This window comes from Setaria viridis, chromosome 5 (assembly GCF_005286985.2).
Source record: "Setaria viridis chromosome 5, Setaria_viridis_v4.0, whole genome shotgun sequence".
NCBI classification, from domain to species: Eukaryota; Viridiplantae; Streptophyta; class Magnoliopsida; order Poales; family Poaceae; genus Setaria; species Setaria viridis.
The window spans coordinates 24,588,455-24,611,647 of NC_048267.2; the positions used below are offsets into that span (position 1 = coordinate 24,588,455).

The 23,193-nt window shown below is 48.6% G+C and overlaps 1 protein-coding gene and 1 pseudogene across 1 annotated transcript; one reads left to right on the forward strand and one right to left on the reverse strand.

Moving 5' to 3' along the window:
- Positions 1 to 208: 208 nt before the first annotated feature.
- Positions 209 to 3,076, reverse strand: LOC117855321 (uncharacterized). Its single transcript, XM_034737641.2, has 2 exons — positions 1,763 to 3,076; positions 209 to 743 (listed from the first exon to the last, which is right to left on the reverse strand). Exons 1-2 carry the CDS (start codon positions 2,642 to 2,644, stop codon positions 699 to 701), a joined length of 927 nt encoding a protein of 308 aa, XP_034593532.1. The 5' UTR covers positions 2,645 to 3,076; the 3' UTR covers positions 209 to 698.
- On the forward strand, positions 2,643 to 12,021 carry LOC117856336 (L-gulonolactone oxidase 2-like; annotated as a pseudogene).
- The last annotated feature ends 11,172 nt before the right edge of the window (positions 12,022 to 23,193 follow it).

Consider the following 23,193-nt stretch of genomic DNA (forward strand, 5'->3'; position numbering starts at 1 on the left):
AATAATTATTTTAGTGCTCCTACTGCAGGTCATTTTCTCTCTTTCTCTCGAGATGGTAGTGCACTCCACAGAAAAAAATGGAGTAGCATTTTCACTTCGAAAAGGGAGAAGGAGAGTAGCATTTGTTTGTCCATAATAATACATCTTATATAATATATACTACTAAGTAGTAGTATTGTGTACCGTAAAATTGCCACGCCACCGAGAGTAACGAATCAAGCAATTATTATATCCCAAGAAACGTCAATAGAGTAGAAGCCATTGCAACACCTTTCAACAGCTCATTTTCAGTTTCTCCGACGACGATGGCAAATTGGCTTGATGCGGAGAAACCTCGGCGTTCTTCGCCAGATGGAGGCCTTAACACATGTTGTTATTGTCGTATCACATTTTGGGAAGGAACTGGCTCAACATCGGTTCTACCGTACACACACGATAAATTTGGTTCTAATAAGTCGTCGGTCCAGACATGCATGTGCATGCCAAAGTTCAGGGCCTGTATATGCAACATTGGCACCGTGCGTTGCAATCTTTTTTTTTTTATCTATGTACATGCAGCGGTATATACTTGTTGCCTTGTTGCACATGCTCGTACGCTTCCTCAAATCTTCCATTGGCGCCACAAGTTCCAGTTTAGGCACCCGGTTATTAGTTTGCAGTGGCGTCAGTACCTTGTGGCCGCCCCACTTGCATTGGATCTAGCTCCATGGAGTAATCTGCTTGACGCTCTTGCGGATACTTGCCTGCCAACAATGACATTTGCAATCGAAAATGTGACGTCAAACACAAGTAGGGGATGTGATCATGTAAACCAAATTGTGTCACTACTACCGTGTACAAATCTATATCCACTGAAACAAGGGGGAACTGAAATCTTGGCCAACTTCCAGAGCATCTATTTGACTCAATCTAAATAGTAGTAGTATGTTTAGCTTTCTTTTCTCGGAACACATGTGAAAAATATTCACACTTTTCATGCAGTTACTAATGCAGAGCCGTGGAGTAGGAATTTTATCTTTTGCAAGGAACCAAAAACGAATTCAAAAGCCATAGGAGATGGGCTTCGAGAGTTATCTTCTAGATGCTTTTCAGTACTTTGATGTGATGCACACTGCTATGCTATGCATGCTACTCCCTCCGTTACAAAATGTAGGTCGTTTGGGGTTTTATAACTATACATAGTAAAATCTGTATGGGAGTACAATTTTCAACGGATCAGATAGGTTAGAACGACTGGACGAGGCTGGTTGAAAGGCGAGTGGGCATTTGGTCAACAAGACACCATTTACATGGCGGACTTTGTATTTGGCGCATGACATACTGGTTCTGGTTGGGAGGTACTTGTCACTTTGGACTTTGTGAGTTGATTTTCTTCCTTGTGGGATCCGGAAGGGTTGAACCATGATGGCACAATGATACGGGAACATGCTGTGTTTTGCTATTAAGCGTGAAAGCATCATACAAAGTGGGCATTTCGGTGATGTAACTGAAGGAAATATGCTATACTATTGCAGTGTTTAACATAAACTTCATTATTGATGGTTTGAAATTTTATGTCGTAAACTAAACGGTAGTGATGTAGGATATTCAGAGCAAGTAGGCGCCGGCCACGTCCTACATGCTAACATGCATTTGCCCTTTGCCTCCTGGCGCTGCCACCGATGCACGGCCGGAGCAGCCGCCAGTCCCATCTCTGGTTTCGACTTGAGTGAAGGAAACAGAGCAAGAAGCAGGCACAAGGAGAGCAGAGCAGAGGACATACCCAGAGGTGAGACTTGGTCATGCTGGGGAAGCTCCGGTTCCGTCTCAACCTCGTGATCCTCACCGACGCCCTGGCGCACTCGTCCTCCTCCGACGAACCATCCTCGCGCCCGTCGGCCGGCCGCCGTTCGCCTCCGTGGCCGTGGTCGTCGCCCAAGCAGCTGGTGGACACGGACGACGACGATGATGACGTCGACAAGACCGACGACGCCGCCGGCGAGCACCACGGGGCGTCCGGAGCCGCGGCGCTAAGATGGCCGTGGCGGCCGCCGCCTTTGCTCTTGCTCCAGGAGAATAGGCCCACGCCGGCGCTCGGGTTCCTCCGGAACGCAGCGAAGCCGCTGGAGGTCCTCCTCGGCGGCCTCTTACCGCCGCCGCCGTTGAAGCCATAGTAGTAGGGCCCGTGGAGCACGGCCTTGGGGGAGAGCGAGCCGTCGCTCTGCTGCTTCGCGGAGGCCACCCGCTGCAGCCGCGGCGGCAGCTTCAGCGGCACGGGCCGCGCCACCTCCTCCGCGGCGCCGCCGCTGTTGGCGTGGTCACCGGCGCCAGTGGGACGGGCAGTGGTAGTAGTAGTATCAGTAGCGGCGCGGACGGGAACCGCAGGGGCAGCCGGAGCGCCGTTCCCGCCGTCGCCCTGGCCCTGCTGCGGCGGCGCCTTGGGCTTCCCGGGCGCCTCCTCCCAGAGGAACGGCACGGTGACGGGGGAGCGGCGCGGCGGCGTGTCCGGCGGGCCCGACGCCCACGCCGCGGCGCCGCCCAGGTCTGCCACCCGGCCAGTCGGCCGCGACCGCGCGCGGACGAGGAACAGCGCCGGCGGCAGCGGCAGGGACGACGGCGGCGGCTGCTTCTTGCCCGTCGTCGTCGCCGGAGCCTCGGCGCCCATGCTGTTGCTGTAGCGCTGGTCAGTTGTGATAGCACACGCAGGCACAGTGGGATAGCTAGCGGAGACACCAACGCGTGAGCACGTAGTGTAGTGTCAGTCTAGTTACGGTGGTCGTGCGCACTCTCACCGGCGGATTGGGATATAAAGCTCGCTGCGCTCGTGGTCGTGGGGGCGCGGCGAGTGGAGCACCGAGGCGTGCGCGTCCGCGTCTTCGTCTGCGTCTGCGAGATGGTAAATGCGGTGGCGGAGGCGGAGGAGACGAGAGCGGGGGGCCGAGGAGCGTGACTTGCTCCGTGCGTGCGTGACCCTCGCGCCCCTGATAAATGGAAGTCGTGAGGAGCCGTCCCTGTCACCGGTAAATCGTGTTCTGTTGCTCACTACGTCACAGCTCTGCCCTTTGCCTTGTTTCCTACGCCGCTGGAGCACCAAATGGCGCCCTCCCTCCCTCCTTCCACGGCGCAACCTCCCGCTCGGAGAAATTCTGGCTCCAGGATGGCGTGCACGGCCCCCCAGTTTCTCCGCACCCCCATCCGCTTCCTCCTGTGAAAATCTCTGTCACCGGCTGGCCTTCGTTTTCATCGGCGGAGCTGACCGGTTCCGCGATGGACGACGCGTAGATAGATTCCTTGCCGTTGCCTAGACGCCGGGGATATGCCGATATGCTCGTGGTAGCCGCTTGGCAAAGCACGCTCACTAGCTCGGACGGCGCTGTCTCCATCGGCCGTAGAAAAAACATGCGGTTTTGGTGCAACGAACAACAAATAAACGACCCACGACGGTGATTACAGTGTTGATAGACACCGGGACTGGACAGTCAATGAACCAACCACTGACTGCTTCAGAAATCAAGTTACTGTGCCTGCAGCTGATGGGTTAGCATCAAGCAGCAGAATACCTTTGTGTGTGATTGGGCTTATTGCTTGTGCAGTTGTGCTAACGAGGCCCGTCTCGTCAACCTTGCTGTTGTGTTACTTTTGAATTCACCTTAATGGAAAGGAAAAAACGTGCAGTTCCATGCTTTGGGCGTGTTTGGACGGCTGCGGTCGCGTGCCGCGGCTCCACAGCCGCTTCTCGCGGTACGCGGCTCCCATTCAAAAAAGCGCGAGTTTTGCCGTGGGCGGCGGGCAGCCGCGCGGTTAGCGCGGGGTGTTCGGCGGGCCTTTGTCACATACACGTACACCGCTGTCATGCGTACGTATTCGGGACACAATTTAAACAGCTCCCAACGGACGCGCCTGCCAAATTTTTTATGCTTTGTCACACACACACTCCGTCTCTTTCTTTTTTTTTTGGTCAGACTTATCGCTGTTCAAGTCTTCTAGGTAGTAAACCGCAAAGTTCTTAGATTTTTCAACGTAGCAGATAGGACGAGGCTGATTGAAAACGGAGTGGACATATGTACAATATGCCAACGCGAGACATTATGCTAGTTCGGTAGCTCGCGTATGATTATATGAACACAGATACTGGATTTGGTTGGAAGGTACCTGTCACTCTTGCATGAGACATGAATTCTGATAGCATGTTGATAGGGAATGATACAAGTACATGAATATAGAGTGACTATTGTTTACTCCGTTAATGAAAAGGGAACAGAGTCGCTAACTGCTCTTCTTATTTTAATGAGATGAGAAGCAAAGCATGAAAAAAAACAAGAAGAAGAGTCCGTTACAACTGTTTTGCTGAAATAAAAGGCTAGAGTCGTATATATTTAAAACTTGGAAATTTCATAACCACTTCTCAGAAATTATTTACCAACATATTAGATATGTCGAGGAAAAAGTTACTGATCCGAACAAACAGACTTTCTTTCGTGCATGATTTTCATTTAGCTAATTTGATAGAGCACCTCCATAGAATAAAATACATTAACTATCCCTCCATTCTTAAATATATTATACTGTTGATCAAACTTTGACTAACAATATTTATTTAATAAATTAGCTAAATAAATTAGAAATGAGTACCACAGCAACCACCGTCAAAAGTAGTTTAGATCCAACTTGTATCTACATTTGTATAAATATTTGTAGAAAAAATAAATAATAAATAATCAATCAAATGAAAAAAAACAATGGTGCAATATGTTTAAGAACAGAGGTACTACTTGTCACCATGAATTGCATATTTTTCTTTTAGACAGGATAGATTATTTTTCTTAGTCTTTTGAAAGAAGGCAATCCGACCCATTCAACCAAGCTTTCAGCCCAATCACATGAATATATATACCAATGTTTTAAATAGCAGGCCAAGTGGTTTAGTGGCGGGGCTCGAAAACAGCTAATAGCAAAGCTAAATGTGGCAATAGCAGGCTATAACGCCTAAATTGTACATGAGTACAAATAGCTATACCCCACCTCAAAGTGCTATAGCGGTCTATAGCGGGAGATTGAAAACTTTGATATATACAGATAAAACCTTAAGAGCAACTCCAGCAAGACTTCTTACTCAGATCCCTACTTAAAAAGTAGGGACAAGATGAAAAAACACCGCTCGAATCCCTAGAGATGGAGGCACCCAAATCCCCCCTCTAGCCCCATCTCCTCCACCCTAGACAAGGCCCCTACTTTACATTGTGATCGTTTCCTCTTCCTAACGCACACGCCACCACCTAGACTCGAGAAAATTGCATATTTGGGACTCCAATCATCGCGCTTCGCAGTTTTGGGACTCCAAACGTCGACTTTGTAAAAATAGGTCTCCAAACGTTGGACTCTTGATTTTCTTGACATTATATGTATTTTATTTCTTTTCTTGCACATATACATGTATTTGGCACCGTACGTATCTAGCCCTGGTCGCTGTTTGATCGCTGGCCCTGGTCGCTTAGCGTGCTGGCCACATGGGCACTGGCCGCTCGCTTGGCTGGGCATGCTTCGTCTATTCATATTGCCCTAACCCTTCATCTGTTGGTATTGCCGCCGCCCGCCACTGCGATGTTTCTCCCCACTGCAATCCCGACGCCGCGGCCGCAGCCATGGAGGTCCAACCTCCCAACGCCACGGGATAGCCTGCCCATGTCGCGGCCATGGAGGGTCAGGCTCCCGACGCCACGGCCATGGAGGGCCAGCCTCCCGACGCCATGGTCGGCCCTTCACTTCCCCTAGCCGTGGCTGCCGAAGGCCAGACAGCTGTTGCAGAGCGGCTGGCCACGCGCGCCCGAGACGACCTGGCCACGATGGACGCCCCAAACCTGGACGCAATGGACGCCTGAGGCCTGCCTGCGCCGATCGCTCAAGGCCTGGCAGCGGTCATTGATGACGTGGCCGTGCCCGAGGGCTCCATGGATGGTGAAGCTCCACCGCCGGCCATTGCTATCGCCTTAGCGAGGTCTTTGCTGCCCACTGCTCCTCGTTCGGTAACAGAGTACAATTTTCCTGTACTTGATGTGCACAGGTGATGCCCTTAATTATTTCTGTTTTTATTCCTATAGAGTACTAGAGTAATGTTATTAAAAAATGATTGTGTTTGTTTAGGTCAGCACTAGAGCCTATGGAAAATATGCCAAGAGTTGATTGGGATAGCTTACAGATAGTGGAGACACATGATGACGAAGGTCGAATTGCACTTTTGAGTGAAAATCAGATGTGTGAACTTTTAGGTTTGAGAGAAGACGAGACACACGCTGGGAAGGCCAAATGAATGAACATGGTGTTGATAATGAGCAAGGTGTTGATAATGATGGTGCTGCCATTCCTACTAGTGATGCCGTACCAAGTGAGATGGTCATTTCATATGATAAGAACAACCGCCCCAATGGATATTGGTACAATCTACCACCCAACAATGGAGAAGTTCAAGATTGCAATGCGACAATTTGCCATCAATAATGAGTTTGATTTAGGAACAGAGAAGTCATGTAAGACGAGATATAGGTATTATTGTAGGTCCGGTAATGATTGCCCTTGGAGAATAAATGGCACCAAGCATAAAGGCCAAAGCACTGTAGAGGTGAATAAATTGATTTGTTTTTCATTAATTCTAATTTTTCTATAAATTAATATGAATCTCATTGATTTCATGTTTTACATGTGACAGTTTTGGTTGATCACCATACATGTGTTTCTACCATGAGGACGAAAACTACCGGCTTGTTCGCTTCAGCTTATTCAGCCAGCTTATCAGCCACCAAACAGTGTTTTCCTCTCATAATAAATCAGTCGTTTCAGCTTTTCAGCCGGCTTATAAGCTGAAGTGAACAGGCCCGTAGTGGGTAGCTAGCAAGGCTGTGAGTATCCTTAGAGATGATCCAAATATTGGTGCTAAGGAATTGCAAAAGAAGTTGCAGAAAGAACACAAGGTCACAATTGCATATGACACTGTATGGCGGGGTAGAGAAAAATCTCTTACCGAGGTTTATGGCAAATGGGAAGAGTGCTTTGAGGAGTTGTTCAGGTGGGGCGGGGTAGAGAAAAAGCTCTTACCGAGGTTTATGGCAAATGGGAAGAGTGCTTTGAGGAGTTGTTCAGGTGGAAGGCCGAGGTGCTGAAGAGGTGCCTTGGGAGTGTTGTGGAGATTGAGGTACTTGAAGTGGATGGTAAAATATATTTTCATCATTTTTTTACTCTTAAACCATGCATTGATGGTTTCTTAGAAGGTTGTAGGCCTCATTTGAGCATAGATGCTACAACACTTAATGGAAGGTGGAATGGCTAGTTAACCGCAGCTGTAGGAGTTGATGGTTACAATTGGATGTATCCACTTGTGTATGGCTTCATAGCTTCTGAAACAGAAGACAACTGGACTTAGTTCATGCAACAATTAAAGAAGGCAATAGGTGATCGTCCACTCCTTGCTGTTTCTTCAGATGCTTGTAAGGGCTTAGAGAATGCAGTGAAGAATGTTTTCCCAAATGCAGAGCATAGAGAATGCTTCTATCATCTTATGAAAAAATTTCAGAAAAGGTTTAGAGGGTTTGGCCAGATATACCCTGCAGCAAGGGCTTACAGAGAAGACATATTCTATTATCATATGGCATCAGTTGTTAGTGAATCAGTAGAAGCAGTGAAATGGTTACAAACCCATCATAACCTATTATGGTATAGGTGTGCATTTAATCCAGAAATTAAATGTGACTACATCACTAGAAATATTGCTGAGTCATTCAATAACTGGATACCTAACCATAAAGACTTACTTATTGCTGACCTTGCTGATAAGATTAGAGAAATGATCATGCAATTATGGTACAAGAGAAGAAATATTGCATACAGGCTACCGGAAGGCAGGATACTTCCAGCTATTATGGTTCAACTGAAGGCAAATAGTAGAGGTTTGGAGCACTTGAAAATTGTACTAGGTGGTAACTGGAGTGCAGAGATCTGGGACCATAGCAGTAGAGTTGAGAGGCATATTGTGAAGTTAAATCAAAGGACTTGTACTTGTCTTGAATGGCAGCACACTGGTAAGCCATGTCAATATGTATTGGCCTTTGTAACCAGGCAGCGGGGAGTTAACCTTGAACAATTTGTGCATGAGTACTACTCGGTGAATAGGTCCAGGGCTGCTTATGGTAGAGAGATTGAGCCACTGACAGACAAAACACAATGGCCATAAGTGGAACTACCATTTGTTGTTGGTGCACCTTTACCTAAAGGTGAAGTAGGAAGACGAAGGAAACTTAGACTAAAAGGATGTCTAGAAGGTGGCCACAAGAAGAAAGGTGCCAAAGATGGTAAAGGTCCCACCGAAGCTGAAGGTGTCATTGCAGGTGACAATGCTACTGCTCCAACCAATGCAAAGGGAAAGAAAATGATTGGAGGACCTATGACTTGCAAGAGATGCGGTAAAAAAGGTCACAGGCAAGCTAGTTCCAAGTGCCCACTTAATGGGACGGCAAAAAAGGGGCAAGTATTGATTTCCTTTATTTAAAATTGAGGTAACATGTCATTATAAATATATTTATTTTACTTGTAGGAAGCAGAGGCAACCTAGTAAGAATGTTACAAAAGCTACGCCACAAGAACTTAGCACCCCGCAAAGGCTAACTAGAGAAGAAATACTACGGGATAGTCCAGGAAGGGTCACTAGAAGGTAAGGAAAATTAACACATTAACCATGCAATAAATTTTATCATACATCTAATTATCGCACCATACTTCTATGTAGCCGGCTTGCGTTCCTATTAGGAGAGGGCAGCTCTTCACAAACTGACACCACTAGTCCTGTGAGGATGCATCTGCACCAAAAAAGATGACACCAAAGAGAAGGCTACATATTGGATGAATGATTTTATCTGTGATGCGATGTATTTATAGTTTTGTGAGATAAACTTGTTTAGGCTAAATTCGTGGATTTGTAAGATGAACTCATGTGTGCTTAATGTGTGATATATATGTCCAGAATTTTTATCTATTACATGTTACTGTATAGTGCTCATTTGTGTGAATTTTTATTTATTTTTGTGCGAATTTTTATCTATTATATGTGCCAGCCAATGTGGCCAGGCATGCCGACGGCGACCAGCACGTCCAGCCAGCGGCCAGGCGGCGGCGGCCAGCACGCCCAACCAAGCGAGCGGCCAGTGCCCAGGCGGCCAGCACGTCAAAGGCCAGCGATCAAACAGCGACCAGAGCGGTGCTAAATACATGTATATGTGCAAGAAAAGAAAGAAAATAACATGATGTCAAGAAAATTAAGAGTTCAACGTTTGGAGGCCTATTTTAACAAAGTCGACGTTTGGAGTCCCAAAACTGTGCAACGCGACAATTGGAGTCCCAAATATGAATTTTCTCAGCCTCCGCGCGAGTGACGCCGCCTCACTGCCTGTCCCCGCGCTCCCCGCCGAAGCCCTGCTCTTCCCTGCCGCTGCCCGAACAGGGGATCCTCCGCCATCGCCACCACTCGAACAACCCTATCGCCACCGCTCAAAGTCCCCATCCCCGACACCCAAGATCAGGCTCCCCGCGCGTTGCGGCTCCAGCTCGAACGTGGAATGGGCAGCAGCATGAGAAGAGGGGCCGCCAGCAATCCCGGGCTCCCCAATCGCCATCGTTCGATCTTTGCACCGCCTCTTGGAGCCTCGCCCCCTCCCGGAGCTCCACCGGCGCTGCTCGGGCTCCACCGCCCCCACCCAGACCTCTGCCGCCACCTAGACCTCCACCGCCTGTTCTCCTCCACCCTGGATCGGGGATGGTGAGCGCCGCCCCTTCTCCACTGGTCTGGATCGGGATGGGGAGAGAGGAGAGAAAGGAAGGAGAAAGAGAGTGGAGTGCGGTCCCCACATGTCATACGAAAAGGTTAGAGTTTGACGTGTAGGTCCCATCTATCATAGTGACTTAATGAGACGCGCCATGGCCGTTACAGGTAAGCCGAGCAAGCAGCGACAGCAAGCCACTAGACAATGCGTGTCCTCCTGCTTGCCCTCCTCGTCGTGGCCGGCCTCCTGCTCCCAGTTTTCCTCCTCCTGCCTTCCTCTAGTAGCACCCGGTCGTCGGAGCCTATCGCCTGCACCGACGGCACGTCCAACTGCACCCTCACCAACGCGTTCGGCTCCTTCCCCGACCGCGCCATCTGCCGCGCGGCCGGCGCCGCCTACCCGCGCACCGAGCAGGAGCTCGTCGCGGTCGTGGCGGCGGCCGCGGTGGCGAAGCGGAAGGTGAAGGTCGCCACCAGGCACGCGCACAGCTTCACCAAGCTCGTCTGCCCCGGCGGCGGCGAGGGCACCATCATAAGCACCCGCTGGCTCAACCGGACGGTGCGGGTCGACGCCGAGAGGCGGCTCCTGACGGTGGACAGCGGCGTGGTGCTCAGGGATCTCATCGAGGTCGCCGCCGCGGCCGGCCTCTCGCTGCCGCACGCGCCGTACTGGAGCGGCGTCACCATCGGCGGCCTCCTCGCCAACGGCGCGCACGGGAGCTCCCTGTAGGGCAAGGGCGGCGCCGTGCATGAGTATGTGGTCGGGATGAGGATCGTGACACCCGCGCCGGCGAGCCAGGGGTTCGCCGTGGTCAGGGATCTTGGCGAGGATCACCCCGATTTGGACGCAGCCAAGGTGTCCCTCGGCGTCATTTCTCAGGACACCGTGCACACTCGCGTCAGGAAGAAATATACTAGCTGTTTGAGATCAAAATTGCTTCAGATGTCTCCTGCGCTCGTACACTGCTATAATCTTGTCTTTTACTCAGTATGATCAAGATTAACTGTTTCCTGGTAGTGGTAACACTGGTAAGAGCTAGAATTACCGTTAAGAATCAAGAACTTGGATTGAACAACTCATTTCACGGGCAGGTCACTCTTGAGTTACAACCACTGTTCAAGCGGTCGGTCACGTTCGTGACGCGCAACGACACGGACTTGGCCGAGCAGGTGGCCGTTTGGGGCCACCTCGATCCACGAGTTGGGCGATATAACGTGGCTGCTGCACCAGCGCAAGGTCTTCTACCGCAAGGACGACCGCGTGGACGTCTCCACGCCGGGAGACGGCCTCAACGATTACCTCTTCCTCCGGCCGTACGCCAAGCTGGGCGTCATCGCCGCCAGGGTCGCAGACGAGTGGCTGGAGGAGAAGGGCGGCGACCTTGCCCGGTGCCTGATGGCGCGGCTGCCGACACGGAAGGTGGAGCAGGAGGCCTTCGGCTTCACAGGGTACCCGGTGGTCGGGTTCCAGCACCGCATTCAGGCGGCCGGCTCGTGCATCGACGGCGACGGGTCCGCCTCCTGCTGATCGTGGGACCCGCGCATCGGCCGGGCTCACTTCTTCTATAACTCCGCCTTCAGCGTCGCGCTCCCCAAGGCGCCGGCGTTCGTCGGCGACGTGCTGAGGCTTCGCGACCTCAACCCGCGCGCGTTCGGCGGCCTCGACGCCAAGCTCGGCGTGCTCATGCGCTACGTCAGGGCGTCCTCCGCGCACCTCGGCAAGGCCGAGGACTCGGTCGACGTCGAGGTCATCTACTACAGGAGCTACACGGACGGAGCGCCGCGCAAGCACGCCGGCGTCGTCGACGAGCTGGAGCAGATGGCGCTGCGCAAGTACGGCGGCAGGCCGCACTGGGGGAAGAAACGGAACTTTGCCTTCGACGGCGCCATCGCCAAGTACCCTAGGGCCAGGGAGTTCGGAGTTCCTCGAGGTGAAGGACAGGTACGATCCGGACGGGATCTTCTCCAGCGAGTGGAGCGACCAAGTGCTGGGCATCGAGCTCAACCTACCCCAGCATTGTCGGGAAGGGCTGCGCATTTGAAGGACTCTGCGTGTGCTCCGACGACTCGCACTGCGCGCCGGGTAAGGGCTACTTCTGCCGGCCCGGTAAGGTTTACAAGGAGGCCAGGGTCTGCGTGTTCGACGGGGACGGGCGCAGGAGCCACGGCGCCGTCGATGAACTGTGAACAGACAGAAGCGAGGCAGACTGCCTGGTTGCTGCACTTGCGCTGTATGTTCATGGACCGTCAAGCTTGCTGGAAACATTTTATAGCATAGACTAGAATTAAAAGTACAATTTTTTACAGTGAATTCAGAACAAGTTGATGATCTCATATTTAGTAGCAGGCAATGATCGATTACTGATCACATATCATATATAAGTTGTTAATTGTTGCCATAAACTAGGCTTGTCTTGGATACAATTGTGGAGCTGAAGGGAGGGGAGGTGATCCAAACATCAGTGGTTGTTGGCAGCAATACCTTTTGCAATCATCGTCCGTCTCATAGCAATTTATCAAAGGGTTGTTGCTCTTTTGGATGCATGAGCAAATATTGACCTTGCCGGTTTTGACTGGATTTGTCTGTTGAGCTGCATAATAATTATTCGTTATATATAAGATGAATTACGCAAATGCATCAAGTGTACGGGGGTATAAAATTTAGAAGAGCACATTCCTTTCAAAAAAAAATTTAGAAGAGCACAAGGGGCTCTGCTATGTCTATCATATGTATAACCTAATAATCTAGAAAATCTTCACTGTTCCACTGATGGGATGATATGCACTTACATTGTGAGACAAGCATGAAACATCCAAGGATAACCACCAAAGCCACGGTAGCGAGCCTTCCCCTCATCGCAACCATCATGGTATAAGGTGCGCCACTATATGTGAGGTATGTGGGTCATACAAATTAAACATACATACACAATCTGCATAATGTTCTATATATAGCAGGTTAAATTACTAAATATTTTAGCAAGAAGTAAAAATGGCCAGGCTGGAAACTAACCTTTCATATATAATTTTATAATAATTAGCACTTCATTGCATACCTCTCAATTGGAATGTGAATGACTACATCAAGCTACTAAGAATTTAGTCGTGATATATTTTATTCAGAAGCCAATTCATTACTGCTATGTTTTATTTCCAATTGTCTGGCTCATAATGACATTTTACCATGCATATCTCCCTATGATAATTGGCTGACAGTCTATTCATAGTGAAAAGCCACATGTACCAAATAAATCATTTTATATTGATTACATTTGTGTGACCAATTTAATGCAAACTCTGGAGGTACACATGATAATAGGCAGGGGCCAAAGAGTAATTTGCGCGCGAGCTTGGCAGGAGAAGGGTGTTGGGAACCTGAAACAAGATACTATACCAATAAGAGAAATATTTTTAACCATTCAAAAAAGAAATCAAGTTAGTAGGGGAACATGGATCGTTATCACTAGACACAAAGTGTGCCCTGCACCAAAAAAAGGTCAATACAACTGATATGCTCCAAACTGTGGACCAAAACATGTTTGCTTTCGCAATATTTCCGACAAATCTTTAGTCCTGAAAAAACATTATATTGCCAGGGAAACAGCATTTGTTTCCATGCCATACAACAGATAGTTGCTTGTACAACCATCTGATAATTTTACTTAGACGTGTTTTTTGTGCTGTCATATGAAGTGCCACACCCAGTTCTATGAATAATTCAAATGCCAACTATTTGTACGATAGGATTAAGTTTCATACACATATCGACACCACTAGTATATAGCAACATTATTATTATAAAGTAAATAGGTATATTTTATTACACCAATGGCTTGAGAGTCTAAATAGAGTACACGGCTTATTATGTAAGCAAAGCCCCCATACTCCAAAGGAAAAAAATCGGTTGTTGCATATGTGTAGAACATAGCATCATCTTAAAAAAAAACTCCACACCAACTTCTCCTTCTGAGTTCTGAGCGACATTTATACATTTAGGGAGGAAAAAAAAACAGAAACAACAATTGTGAGTGCCTGTTGTACTTCGCAAGTGTGTGTATGTGTGTGTGTGTGGGGGGGGGGGGGAGGGGAGGGGGGGTTATGACATGCAAGGTCGTAACAAGGAAAAGTTACTGGTTGACTGCAGTAAACAATTCTAGTTGATCCAATTTTATTAGCTCCTAATTTCTAAGGTTTAAGTATATGCAAAATCATTACCCCCATAATCATAACCAACATATCCATAACCACAACCATAAACCACCATCCATCATCCCAGCAAATCATGTGAGGGTCCAAGCCACTCTTGACCATGTGCATAACTGATATATCAATTCTACACATATGGTTTGTGCATCTTTACCCACAAGTCATGTTACTCTTCATACCGTTCTAATTAGGCACTTACACCACACTACCAAGGTGTGTATTGGCACTCCCTAAGTCCTACGGATAAATCTGCAAGTTTACAAATATTGATATAGCTTTTACCCAAGAGTATTTCATGGTACATATTTCCAAGGGGAACATGAAGTGTGCTACTTCATTCCTTCTTTGAACCATGCCCAAATCCATTCGTCCAATGCACACAAAATCCATACCGTCTAATCATCCGATGTCTTGAATCTGGACTGAGCATTCATTCGATGCTTTCCTCCGACAGCTTTTTCGAATAATCCGGTAAATGTAAAATTTCTCGTCTAGAAACTTCTATTCTCTGAGTGAAGCTCCAGTGAAAATTTCCGACTCCCCCAATGGATCTTCTGATGACACATCGGAACTTCCGGTGACCACTATCTTCACACGCCGCAGTGTCTCTATAGAAATCAGAACCTCTCTGGTTTTCATGACTTAGCCATGAAAATCAATGAACGACTTCCTCAGAGGGGCCCTATCAGGGATGGCGCATGTTGGGTTGCCTTAGCATCTGCAGGCCAGCTAGGACATCCTCAAATTCCATAGAGATACAAGAAGAATGTCAATTAGGGTTTGGAAGAAAATTAGGGTTTGAAGAATATAGAGTGAAATGCACCGTAGGTCCGTAAACTATTCCCGCATTCTCATCTAAGTTCACAAACTTTTTATAGCGGCCATATGTGTCCTTCAACTTTTTACTTGGTTCATCCAAGTGTTAATACAGGTCTATGATTGGACCTCTAGTTGATGGATCTAGATGACCGCTTTGAAAGTTTGTGGACCTGGATGAGAATGCGGAAATAGTTTAGGAACCTATGGTGTATTTCACTCAAGAATAAAAGTAAGGCAATTGTATTCTGTTGGCGCTAGAAATCGGTCTAGCGGCCGACACACGACCCGGGAGAATCTGCTTAGCTCCTGTTCGGGTGAATGCCCTGGTGCGGTTCGCGCGGCGTGCCAGCCAATCTGACCTGTTGATTGGCAAGGAAGAACACGTGTCAAATTCAGTAACCACGATCGGCTAAGTTTCCGATCGAGAAAGCTAATCGGCAGATCGGCCGATTTACTGTGGTAAAGAAATCGGCTACAAGATAGCGCGATCCTTATAGCCTTGTAGACAGAAAAATACTAAAGCAATCGGTACAGAGCTTATGAAAATGGTACTAGGAAAAGATCTAATCGGCAACGAACGGATCTAACGACAGAAGGTAATAAAAGCCGATACTACCGATTCCTAGCAGGATAACTGGTGATAAAAGCTAGAAAAACAGGTAAAAACCTATGAATCTAGTTGATATCGATAACTGGTGAATAAATCTAAACGAAACAACAGCGATGCGCCGGAAGTTAAAGCTTAGATATTACTCGATAAGCGGAACTTACAGAATCGGCCGGAGATCAAGATGATGCAGCCCTGCCAACCCGCACGAACTCGTGAGAAGAAAAAAAAACGATGGCGAAGTCGCCTGCTTGAAAGTAGTACGAAGAGTAAAGTAACTTGTTGTATTGATTAATTGATTGTTTTTTGATTGATTTACAAAGGTAGCTATTTATAGCCCCGCACAAATAATCTTTCTTAACCGAGTAGAACTCTATCTCTAATTTAAACAGAAAACAAATATCTACAAACACAAACCGTGTTAAACTAACTACCCCACGCTTCGTGGGCTGAACTCCACCTTATCTTTCCACCTAACCAAGCCCATACAGGCCCACTTTAGTCCTCCTTCCTGATCGGCCGATTTCTTATCAGCAAAGGGCTGCCGATTGGGAACCTGAAGCGAAGTAAAAGCCACTTGACCGATTCCACACTGTAGCACCTTTTGACCGATTCCCATCTGTATTCCTTCGATTTCTTTCCTCTTTGACGCCGATTCTACTGATGACGAAATCCGGCGTCAACACATGCCCCCCAGTTTCGGAGTAAAACATAGTCTTTTATTTCGAAATTCTTCATAACTTCTCCTCCGAAACGACCGCAGCGAAAATATCCTTCCGTTTCGCGGTCTCCCGGCTGATCATTGCAATTTTTTGAAACGGGCGCCCACGACGGCCACTACCCCGAAAACTTGACGCGCCGGCGCGGTGAAAATTCCACTTTTACCCTTCTTTCAGGCACCCTATAAATATCATTTCACCGCAACTCATCTTCAAGCTCACATCTCTTCTCCAGCGCACGCACCTTCTTCCTTTCTTCAATCTTGCCACCGAAGTTTTCCAGTTTCAGCTTCCAATCAGTTCTCCCCCTTTCCCTTTAATGGCGACCCCTTCCAGCAACTCCCCAGCACGCGATGCTGCAGGGACGACTCCTCCAGTGGAGGTAGCGACGGTCGTCACTTCTTCAACAGATGCAAGGGCTTCATCAGAAATCCCAATGGCGGTTCCCCTCACAGCCCCATCATCTGCGCCAACGTCGGCGGCTACGCCGATTACTCAGAACTTTATCCCGGAGGTAAATACCGAATCTGCCCTTTATCGGCAATGTTTTAGATTTACTCCTTATATTCATATGCCCTCTCTTCCCTTTTTTAGGCGGTTAGAGATAGAATTACCATTCAACTCACGGATAGTCCCGGCCTTGTTTGTCTCGGTCCTATGGGAAACCCAGATCCGGCGATTCTTATAGATTCAGAGACTGACCGGATACCTTTCAAACGGTCCGATATGAACTTGAATCAATGGGCAAGTACTTTTAGATCTTGGCCGAATGAAACCCCTGGTTGGAGGGAATGGTACCAACGGGTGGCCGCATCAAGGAGTGTTTCATGGGATGAGCTCAAAATCGGCCAATGCATCAACCTTTCTATGTCGCAAATGGAGAAAAATGAGCCGCTGGTGATGGCAGCTTCCTATTTTTGGTCTGATGCCCTTAATGCATTTTTATTTGGTCATGGTCCTATGACCCCCACTTTGGCCGATGTGGTCCTCTTGACTGGCTTAGATGTATCCTCCCCTGACGCGCCTTATCAACTTCTGAACGTTCCGTCGCATCGGCTGGACACAAGAGGAATCGGCGGCTGGAAAGGCTTTCTTAGCGATAACAAGAAGACCGGTACTGTTGATAACAGAGAGCACACCGCTTTCCTGTTAATGTGGCTCGAAAAACACTTCTTTTGTGGAAGAGCCGCCGGCCCAACAACCAACACCCAACCTTTAGCCGAGGCACTGTCCAAAGGAAGCCGCATTCCTCTCGGGAAACATCTTCTGGGTGCCGTGTATCACATGCTCCACCAAATCGGCACAAAACTTTCCAAAGGGGAACCAATCGGCAACCCAGGTGGGCCTTGGTGGTTTGTCAATTTATGGTTGAACCTCTATATGAGCAGGATCACTCGGCAGCCAGTGGACCGTATGTCATTTCCCAATATTGAATCGGCAGAAGACCCTACAGAACGTCGCCGATGTATGTCTTATGGCGAAGCAGCGTCAGCTTTTCCAGGTTGTGCATATTCTGCCACAAAAGTAGCCGAATACTTTCGGTGCTTTTATAACGGATTCAATGAGGACGCCACTATCTGGTTCCCATACCAGCGAGACGTCCCAGTCTTCGAGCTCCCCTCCTGCTTCGACTCGACTTCTGGCCGATTTAATGAAGGTCTTTATGAAGAGTTGATCAAACCAGGACTTTTACCGGCCAACTTCTTCTCGGGGAAAAATGCCCCCACATATGAGTTCTACAACCCATCTACTGCTGCTCGGCAATTCGGCATGGGTCAACTGCCGATACGAGTGTATTTCGCTGACCAAATCAAGTTCAGAGAAGCACTCAAATCTGGCCTGGACTATTGTCGGCTGCGAGACCGAATTCCGGATTCCAGTACGATCAACTTGAATGAATGGCTATTATATCCATTTGCAACCCAGCCTTTCAAGCTTTGGTGGGCCGAATGGAAGCAATTCTTATTCTGCAATTCAGCATCGGCGTACTGCAACCTTCTGGATCCATCCAACTTTGACCCCAACGCCGAGGTATTTCTGATTACCGACTGTACTCTTTTCACCATAATTGAGCACTTAATGATTTCATTTTTTCCTTTAGGCTGGGAATCAAGCCCCTCCTACGCATAGCCGCAGTGGTCGGCTAATAGAGAGTTATCCGTACACCACTTACCCCCTCATCGGCTATGACGCTCCATCGGTCGATATGATTACTGGCCGATCGAAGAGAGTTCAGAAGAAAGTCGTCAAGAAGACCAGTCGCCGAGTTCGGGCTCGTACAGAATCGGTAGACCCTCCTGTACCCACATCGGCAGAAATTTTGACTGCACCGCTCCTGGCCACGCAAAGTACTGATACTCAAGCCATTACACAAGCCGGAGCGGCAGCCGCCTCACTACTGCTGGAAGCTTTACAAGTGAGTTCAAGCTTTTATCTCTTCCGATTTGTCAACTCGGTAATTACTCTTGTTAACCCTTTGTGCTTCTCAGGATTCTTCTATGGAAATACCACAGTCAGCAACAACTCGACCGGAGGCCAACACGCCCCTGCCTTCATCCATTGAGGTACAGTACTTGTCTTATGGTCTTCCTTCGAGTATTTGCATAACATGTTTAACCGATCCTTCGACGCAGACCATCGGCACACCAAGCGTCTCTCGACAGCCGATTCCTTCCCAGGGATCTGGTCCGAGCACAGTGCCGATTGTAGTAGAGTCTTCTTCATCGGATGAACCCATGATTCAGGTCACTGAACAAGGTACAACGGCTCTACCAGCGCAGCACGAGGAAATCCGTTTTAAGATGGTAAGTTCTTGAACTAACCTCACCAGCCGATTTACTCTGCCCCCCTGCCGATTTACCCCTTTTTCTTTATTCTTTTTAGGAACAAGATTCTCCCAACAACAGTCTCTTCTCTTTTGCGGTCGCTCTCTCTGATGATGAGGAGACTTCTTCTCGCCAAGTCGCCTTAAGCTCCATCCCTGACGACGTCCGGGCTAAGCTTGTCAACATCCGATCCCTCCTTCAAGGGGACATCGGCCGATTGGTAGAAGACGCTTCGCCGATTCGGCAGCTTTTTAGTGACGTCAGCGGACGCGTACCAGAGGAAGCGGAAGAGGCATTGGCACCGGCGGCTTTTATTGAGTCTATGAGGATTCCCGTTTTTAGAGCCCTTCGTCATATGGCCGATCGCGCGAAACTGGCCAAGATCCGTGAAGATGAAAATGCTTTCAAGCACCAGGCTCAAGAAGCGAATCGGCGGATCCATGTCTTGGAAGATTCACGGCCGGCGATCATTAGTGAAATAGATCGCCTCAAGCGGCGGAGGGCGGACCTTGCCAAACAGATGGAACAAGTGACTAAGGCCATCAGCACCGAGGAGAGCAGACTCCAGGAGTTACCTTCGGCTATTGCCGATTTGACACGGGAGAGGCAGCGTTTTGCTCAGGAGGCTCTAAGACTCCACCGCACCGCGTCGGAAGTCCCTGGATCGGCAGAAGAAGACCAACGGGTTCTTGACTCCGCCGATCAGATCCGGCGTCGGGCCGTCACGGCTATCGATACCCTTTTGGGTAATCTGTAAAACACTGACCGTTGTGTACGAATATTTACTGCCGTCTTTGACCGACCTTTCGTGGTGCTTTCTATTTACTGCCTTCCTTATTACCGATGGGACGTGGCCTCCTCAAATTTTACTGCATTCCCCCACAAATATCGACCCCGGCGCTTCCTTTCCGATAACACCGATTTGGCTTCTATCTCATTTCTCCTCTTCCTCTCATCGGCGCAACCACGTTGTCATGGCCTCGTCATCGTCTTCCTCCGTCAACCAGGTGACGCTTCGCCTTCTCTCTTGGATCTTTAGGAATAGGATGTGCCGTCTTACTCCTTCCTTGTTCCAGCCTCAGCGCCTTAGTCCGGGACTCGTGCGTGCCATTGAGTGCATACATTCTGAGGACCCCTTGACTTTGGAGGACAAGGCTCTGATTTTAGCTTATCAAGAGGAGCTCGAAGACCATATTACCGCAGAAGCCCGAATGGTCTTGGATGCCGTGGTGAACGAACACCGCGATCGATCTCTAGCTACGATGGGTCACTGCCGTAATGTTCCCGAGGGTGACATCACCTCGACGGCCTGCTCGATCTTGGACTTTCTGGAAAGGAATGGTGACTCGCGGGTTCCTACCGCTAGGGCCCGTCTGCTTCCTCCGAACCCGCGGCCTTCCATCGACAGGGTCCGCATGCTTCCTCGGCCCGTTGCTCTGGCGGCGGCGGAGGCCTCGCGCCTTCCCACAGATCTCCCCCGTCAAGTCGAAGCAGAGAGTTCCATGAAGGCCATAGAAGAAGACTACATCCGGCTCATGATAGAGTTGGGTAGGGCTGAGAGGGAGCGTAAGAACAAGAATAATTAGTTGTTGTACTTTTTATTCTAAGGGCGACTTAGTGTTTTGTCGGCCATGTAATCGGTCGCCCGTACCGAATGTAATCGGCCCGAATGAATGTAATCGGCCATCTATGAACGTAATCGGCCAATCTGGTCGATCTCATGTGAATCTCCAAACCGAGTTGTGTTGGTCATATTTGACTGTGTTTACCTCTTTAGGCCCCGACCCATATACTCGGGAAATACCTTTTTAAATATCTCCCATTCAGAGCCCTAGTGAATTCTTCCCCCTCTGTTGTTTCCAAAATATATGCATTCCCCGGGGCGCATCTGCCGATTCTATACGGCCCTTCCCAGGTAGGAGACCATTTGCCGAATTTAGGATCTTTCGACCCGATCGGTAGTACCAACTTCCATACCAAATCTCCAGGGGAGAACTGTTTGACTTTGACCTTTTTATCATACCACCTGGCCACTCTTTTTTTGTTCTCTTCGATGCTTATTAGAGCTCTCAGTCGTTGGCCGGCCAAGTCATCAAGTTCTTCCTTCATCAGAGCCGAGTAGTCATCGGCCGACAATTGGTCTTGCAGTGAAATGCGCCTTGATCCTGCCCTTGACTCCCATGGAAGCACTGCATCATGACCGTATACCAACTGGTAGGGGGATAACTTGGTAGCCCCGTGACAGGCCATTCTGTATGCCCATAGGGCTTCGGTCAAACATAAGTGCCACTTCTTAGGGCATTCTTCAATCTTCCTTTTGATCAACTTGATTATTCCTTTGTTGGAAGATTCTGCCTGACCATTGGCTTGAGCGTAATACGGAGACGAATTCAGCAGCTTGATGCCCATATCGGTCGTAAATTCCTCAAATTCTCCCGATGTGAACATTGTTCCTTGATCGGTCGTTATAGTTTGAGGGATACTGAATCGGTAGATGATGTGATCCCTTACGAAATCGGCCATGATAGCCGAAGTCACATTCCTTAGTGGGATTGCCTCCACCCATTTGGTGAAGTAATCGGTGGCGACCAGAATAAATTTGTGCCCCTTGCTCGATGGCGGATAAATTTGGCCGATAAGGTCTATTCCCCACCCTCTGAACGGCCACGGTTTGATGATGGGGTTCATGGCCGATGCGGGTGCACGCTGGACGTCTCCAAATTTTTGACACTCCTGACAACCCTTATAATATTTGAAACAATCTTCCAGGATCGTAGGCCAATAGTACCCATTGTTTCTGATCATCCACTTCATCTTATGTGCTGATTGGTGAGCCCCGCACACCCCTTCATGGATTTCTCCCATTAGAGTCTTGGCCTCTTCTGTTCCAAGGCATTTAAGAAGAACACCATCGATCGTTCGGTAGAACAGATCATCTTCGAGCAGCACGTATTTGGTAGCATGAAAACGCACTCGTCGCTCCACCTTTTTGGAAGGATCTTTTAGGTAATCGGCAACTTCCTTACGCCAATCATCAGCTGCTAGCTCTAAGGCCATGGCGCCCAGAATTGGCCGATACCCAGATGCATGTTGAGCGAGTTTGTTTGCTTCTTCGTTGTGGTCTCTTGGGACGTGTTCGATTACTGCCGATCTGAATTCTTTCAACAGTTGTAAGCAATCTTCGTGATGGAGTCGCAATATATCATCTTTGCACTCAGCTTTTCCGGTTAGCTGATCCACAATTAGCATCGAATCTCCGAAGACTTCGACAGAATCGGCCTTGATCTCTCTTAATAATCGTAAGCCTTTTAATACAGCTCTGTATTCTGCTTGATTGTTTGTTGCGGCGGTTTCTATCGGCAGAGAAAAATCATATCTTGCCCCCCGAGGCGATATGAGGACGATGCCGATTCCCGATCCGGCTCCGCATGATGACCCATCGAAAAACAACTGCCAAGGCGCCGGTTCTACGAAGGTGATCTCTGGCCCACAGTGTTGGGCAACGAAATCGGCCATGACTTGACCCTTGACGGCTTTTGCCGATTCGTATCGTAGGTCGAACTCTGATAAAGCCAAAATCCATTTGCCGATTCTCCCTTTCAATATCGGCAGTGACAGCATGTATTTCACTACATCATCTTTGCATACGACTATACATTCTGCCGACAGTAGATAGTGTCTGAGTTTGGTGCACGAGAAGTAAAGACACAAACACAACCGCTCTACTGGAGGATATCTTGTTTCGGCATCCAGGAGTCTTCTGCTAACGTAATAAATTACCCGTTCTTTGCCTTCAAACTCTTGGACTAGAGCCGACCCAATAGCTTTGTCATCGGCTGATAAATATAGTTTAAACGGCTTACCCGTTTGAGGAGGAACCAGGACTGGGGGTGAGACTAGGTACCGCTTGGTGTCTTCTAACGCCTTGCGTTGTTCTTCTCCCCATATAAACTCCTGGTCTGGCTTTAACTTCAGAAGTGGTGTGAACGCCTGAATTCGTCCAGATAGATTAGATATAAATCTTCTGATGAAGTTTACCTTGCCGATTAGAGACTGTAGCTCAGTTTTGTTTTGTGGGGCGACGACTTTGTTGATAGCCGCTATGGTCTTCTGATTGACTTCAATGCCTCGTTCGTGCACCATGAATCCTAAGAACTGTCCGGCGGAGACGCCGAAAGCGCATTTGTTGGGATTCATCTTAAGACCATGTTTTTTAGTACATTCCAGGACCCTTCG